Raw genomic sequence first — 5966 nt, forward strand, 5'->3', positions numbered from 1 at the left:
AATATTTTCTTTTAAATTAAAAATTGAGTAAGATATAACACTAAAATTTGAATTATAATCTATAGTTTGATACCAAGCTTATTGACATAGATTCATGAAATAGTAGTTCAATAAAATTTTGAATGAAAGTCAATAAATGCGATGATATGGCCTTTCACCCGTGACCTGTCTGGAAAGAGTTGAAATACAGAAAAAACAAGATTTCTGTTCTTTATATTTTTAAACTGCAAAAGTTTTATTTCATATTATGGGTTACCTTTAAAATAAACTGGTTTTCAATCAAATATAAACTAGTAGTTATGATGATATCATCAGTAAATTACACAAATTATTACTATTGAAAGTTTGAACCTTCAGTCAGTAATGTGTTCCAAACCTCCAAAGGTCAAAAAACCTACCCTTTATTACACTCCTAATACAAATGCAAGTTTCAAAATGTTTAATGTATTGAACAAAATAATCTTGTCAACCTACCTTAACGTAACCATCCTTTGAGCAACTGGCAAACATATCACCATTGTGCGAGAAACTAACATGAAGTACTTGGTGAGTATGGTCAGTAAGAACTTCTGATTCTAAAACTGGTGTATGGTGTTTAAGACGTTTGTATTCACTTTTCCAAGAAGTTTTTCCAGATGCAATTGGAATACTTGAATCAATTTTCCAATCTCTGTGAAAAAGCTTCTTCCATAGCAGTTCATCACATGATACTCTATGCCATGACTGGCAAACTGTTCCAACTTGCACGAGGCTAACAGCATTTAAATGAGAAAATACTTGAACAAGAAGTGAATCTGGAAGAGCATACCACATTTTTTTCTTTTCCATTTCAATAACTAAAATTTTGTCCTGGAACTAGTGTAGTTTTCACAATGGTGAACATCCTTGACCACAGCTACACAATTCTGTAGATGAACAAAATTATGTTAAAATTATGTATGTCTGAAGCCTTGAATATTCATAAAATTTTCAATACACAAAGTAATTCAACAAACCAGCTAAATAACAAATTTTAGTAATCAAAAATATTAAATTGATATAAGGGTATGTTTTTTATAATTTTGAGGCATCTGAACCATATGCTGCTGTTATACACAGATCCCTACATACAGCATACCTAATATCTCTATTCAAATAATGAAGTTTTTCTTTTTCAACTATATGAGATTGGTAATGTAAGTAAAATGCATGTCAGTATGCAGAATTGTAGACTTGTTGTTCAAATGTGCTCTGACAATAATGGCAGTTTAATATGATCAAATAAGAATTCCAAAACGAAAGATGGCACAAGATCCATGGACATTGCACCAGAAGATATTTGGCTAAGGGACTTCCTCAGAGGGAATATCAGCGTGTGTGTGTGTTTTCTTATAGCAAAACCACATCAGGCTATCTGCTGAGTCCACCAAGGTGAATCGAACCCGTGATTTTAGCATTGTAAATCCGAAGATTTACTGCTGTCCCACTGGGGGACATATCTATCAGAATAGCCCACAAAACTTGGAGGATCTGGAAACAGCAACTAGAAAAGAGTTTGAGGATCAGTGAACACTGTACAAAAAAAATGATTCATTTAGGGATAGGGTTGATGATTCTCAATACCTCTGACTACATTTGGTCATCTTAGATTGAGTAGTTTTTATGATACAAAAATTCTGAATGAGGGGCTTATTTCATAATTACTTTTAGTATAATAATGATAGCATATGCTGTATGGTTAACTAAAAGTGGTATTTCTGAAAGTGTTGTAATTAGTTTATCTGAACAGAATATCTATAGCAATATATATACTTTACTGAAAAATAATCTGATATGCAAAAACATTTTATTTTAAATATATGATGTATTTTGAGAAGTTCTAAACAATCATTATCATTACAATCAATGTACATAAATTATTTCGTTATAAGAATTTCTTTTTCTAAATACGTTATCATTATTATTATTAGAAATTATGGGTCATCAAGGGCCTTCTGGCCCATCAAAGATTCCTGATTCTCAAACTCTCTCAAAACAGAAAAATAATCACTAAATCTAGCCTTTATCTCCAAAATGATCATCAACCCCCTTTTTTTAAAAAAACTCCTGTAAAGTCACAACCTCTACCACTAAAGATGAAAATTTGTTCCACAGACTTACAACCCTATAATGAATGGCAGTTACATAATAGAAGCACTTTTATCACAGCTATACAAAGACAGGAAGAAACACCCCTTAGCATATCAAACTGGACAAAGTAAAGCTGATATGAATTAATCTATGACAACAAGAATGCTCAGCAGTAGTACATGATATTAAAGACATTTTGTTGTTGCTTGTATGGTAGTACAGTTTACCATAATTACAGATTAAACACCCTTGCTGTGGTTAATGACACTAAGGGATCTATCTTCAAGATTAACAAGGTGGTTGCTGCTCTTACAAGTCTATGAATCTGATGTGTATAAACAGACAGGTAGAAAATGCTTTAATGTAGATATAGCAAATATAATTAAAGTAAATGATCATAATGTGAATTTGAAACAGATTGACAAGGTAAAAGATGAAGAAAAAAGCTATGCAAGTGACACTGAAGTAATATGGGAGTTAGATAATGTTATTAATAAACAAAATAACAGTAAATTCATTGAGAGTTAGTATTACTTGAAGAAAAAAAAAGTGAGTATATACTAGATTCCAATGTGTTTTGCAGCAAATAAAACATAAAGTATAGCAACTATACGACAGACAATAGTACCACAAAATTTATAAAAGAAAGTTATGAGTATATATTCTGATTAAAAACAGTAATTTTGCAGAACTCGCATATTTTGTGATTTTCATGGAAATTCTGTGGAATCCATGAATTTTTGCAATTTTCTTCCCCTAGTGACAAAATATAAAAGTGAAGTGATATTTATTGTGTTGCACATTGAAATTGTGAATTTTTAATTGGACTTGTCTTAAACCTTCTGCCTAAATGAGCTCTCTAGAAATCGAGAAATGAAGTATTTATATTGTTGATTTGCAAATACAAAGCAAGTTGCAAGTGACAGCGAACCGCAATGGCAGATCTGAATAGATGTAAACATTATCTTAGAAATCTTGCTCAGAATGTTCTATAAACAAATGCATCTCAGTGAAAGTTACAACAAATGACCATCAAAGCGATTTAGGGATAGTTATTACATTAAGTTGGAAAAATTATTTTGTAAGTTGCAATCATTTGGTGGATTATGTGAATTGTCAATACATAGTTGAGCATATGGCATGTAAGAAACACAATGCTTGAAAATGAGCTATTGTTTCTACTAGTAACAGTACTTCAAAAACTATTACACAAAGTATGTTGCAATAGTGCCCCATAGGTGTCACTGAATCAAGAGAAACAAGAAAAAAGTTTTGTTTGAGACTTTGTAACATGTTTAATTCAACCTGACAAGCCATTAGAGATGGCAACTTTATTTTTGAAATTTAATGTATAAGTATACAAACTGAGATGGTTGATTGATTTTGTGTGCACGACTTTCATTTCTAGCAGGAAATTCAAACTGCATTATGTGGACACCATATGGTGACCAGCATGCTTAAAGGATTAATGAAGAAATGGGACAGTCAGTTCTAAGAACTTCAGGTAATCAATAAAGAATACTACATTGTGAACCTATGGTTCTAACCTCTTCAAAAGTAATACCTTTGTTTTTAACTCATTTATACTCTCTTTTCAGAATAGGATCAGTTTTCAGTTCTTTAAGCCTCTAATCATCTGACAGGTTATGTCAAAAATAACTGTACCATTGCCTTTTTCAGGTTTAAGAAAGTTCCACATCTTCTGTTTGCAAGAATAATCTTATTTTAATACAGAATACAGCCTGTAAAAAATAAGTATAAAACTGGTATTCCATCCAAAATGTGATAACATCAAGAATTATCTCAAGAAAAACTGTTTCCTTCAAAACTTACGTAGCAAGATCGTGAAAAAATACCTAAGAAAAGTGAAACCTCCTAAGCACAAGTGTTTATGTACATAACTAACCTCTATCAACAGTACTACTATTTATGGGTTCTACAAGTTTTAAAATAAAGAAAAAGATACTGAACCTTTTAATATCTTAATAACCACAAATTTTACTGAAATTTTACTTGAACCTCAATTATGCTATGGGATTTCCTGAAAGGAATATCTTTCAGAAAAGTCCACAAAATTTGAAGAATTTAAAAACAGCAATTAGAAAAGTTTACCAATTTACATTTGTCTATTGTAAACAGATATATATTGTTCCCACTGTATGCCATCTAGTGATTCAAATCAAAGAATGTCTCATATCAAATAAAGGAAATCATTTCAGTATTTATCGACATGCCATCATGTATAACTCAATATCTTGTGATAAAGACTTCAGCATTGTTTGCTCATCAGTGAATGGTGCAGATAAAGGAGACTTTATTAATTAAACATCTTTTCCAATATGATTAATATATAAAGTCCTTCTTATTAAATCATGGTCGTGGTGTCTCCATACTTTGCTTCTTTTTATGCATTATCTTGTCTTATCCCAATCTTCTCATTCCATTGCAGTATAATTTTTTCAATCTGGTATTACTTTATATTCTATTTGGTGTATAATTAGAGAAAATATGAAGTATTTATGACATACAGCACCATTGTTTTCATTTTCTGTACTTGTGTGGGTTCTTCAGGGTAAATAAACAGACCCATACAACTATGTTTCATCTAACATTAAAGCTTTACTAGACCATGGCAAGTGACTTATGGAATGCACAAAAGCCATGTATGCAATATTTTACAATGATGGCCAAACAAATAGTTTACATGCCTGTTTCCAATGCTGAAATTCAGATTTTTACCCCACATTCAGAGATCTATTGGTGGAGAAATACACAAAATAAAACAAATCTGGAGCCTCTGATGATAAATTTTAATGGTTTAAAGTAGTTTCTGAGTGCTATAATTCATATACTCTTTAGAACTAATAATAAAAATTAACCCTATATCTTAATTTTTACATCAAAAATCCATACTACATATACAAAGCAAGATAATAACTAATATGCTAATACTAATTCTAGCAAGTTGTTTCTTTTTCAAATACTGACTGTGTCACTGAAAATGAAAACCCACCTGCAGAAGGTATAAATATTTTCTGCAGATTTTGTCTGTCTCTAATGCCAACACTTTAGTACTGCCATTAGTATCAATATGCTTGCTTGGTTCAGTACTACAGTAACAGTTTGTAATACTAAGTAAGATTGCAATAAGAGTAATTCAACAATGATGCAATCTTCCGCCTGCCTTATCCGTTATCGTTTATAACTTGCAGTTGTACTAATAACAATACTAATATTATAATATTTCAACTTTCAAGTTATGCTTGTCATAAATGATCGCTGCATCCTATAATTTATAACTCATAGTTACGTATAATTATAAATAACACAATTAACGTGGTGACAGGCTCAACGTTATAACATAGTACGACTAAAATCTTTAATAGCTTGAGAATAATATGACTTTAGTTTTCCTTGGCATAGGCATCCAACTTTTAACGTTACTCGTTAGGCTTTAACTTAAAAGTTAAATTCAGTTAGGCCTATTACTATTAATGAGTATACTAGTATTAGCATTAATATTATTACTATTAGTATTTAATTAGCCTGAAGCCAACTTAAAAAATCCACAGGTTTCTTCACAATTTCATATTAACATTAATTGTGCGTTTTTAATATACCAACTAATATTTTTCTAGATATATATAAGATTGTTAAATAAATATTACTCAGAAGTTAGACTCAAAATCCTGGTTTCGTCTTACTGCGGTCAACGCCCTCTCCCAGAATGATACCATTTCAGAAAAATTACTATGATGCATGTTCCATGACGAGGAACCCACTTTGAGACTAATAATGGCTGGAGACGGCTTGAATGGATAATGAAGAAAAACTTTAATATAGGTTTAACATAACAG

At 31.0% G+C, this 5966-nt stretch overlaps 1 protein-coding gene across 4 annotated transcripts in view; it reads right to left on the reverse strand.

The window, feature by feature from the left end:
• The window catches only part of LOC106461794 (F-box/WD repeat-containing protein 5-like), a 49391-nt gene extending 43518 nt beyond the window's left edge, over positions 1-5873 (reverse strand). For 3 of the 4 annotated variants that reach the window (XM_022388860.1, XM_022388862.1, XM_013921650.2), the window contains exons 1-2: positions 5778-5873; positions 475-905 (exon numbers count right to left, since the gene is read on the reverse strand). In XM_022388860.1, the coding sequence (XP_022244568.1) occupies positions 475-828 (354 nt within the window). In that variant the 5' untranslated portion in view covers positions 829-905; positions 5778-5873. Of the gene's footprint in view, positions 1-474; positions 906-5122; positions 5365-5777 lie in introns of those variants that run through there. The other variant, XM_022388861.1, reaches the window with a different exon arrangement.
• Positions 5874-5966: the final 93 nt, after the last annotated feature.

The sequence above is a fragment of the Limulus polyphemus genome, unplaced genomic scaffold, assembly GCF_000517525.1.
Source record: "Limulus polyphemus unplaced genomic scaffold, Limulus_polyphemus-2.1.2 Scaffold1032, whole genome shotgun sequence".
NCBI classification, from domain to species: domain Eukaryota; kingdom Metazoa; phylum Arthropoda; class Merostomata; order Xiphosura; family Limulidae; genus Limulus; species Limulus polyphemus.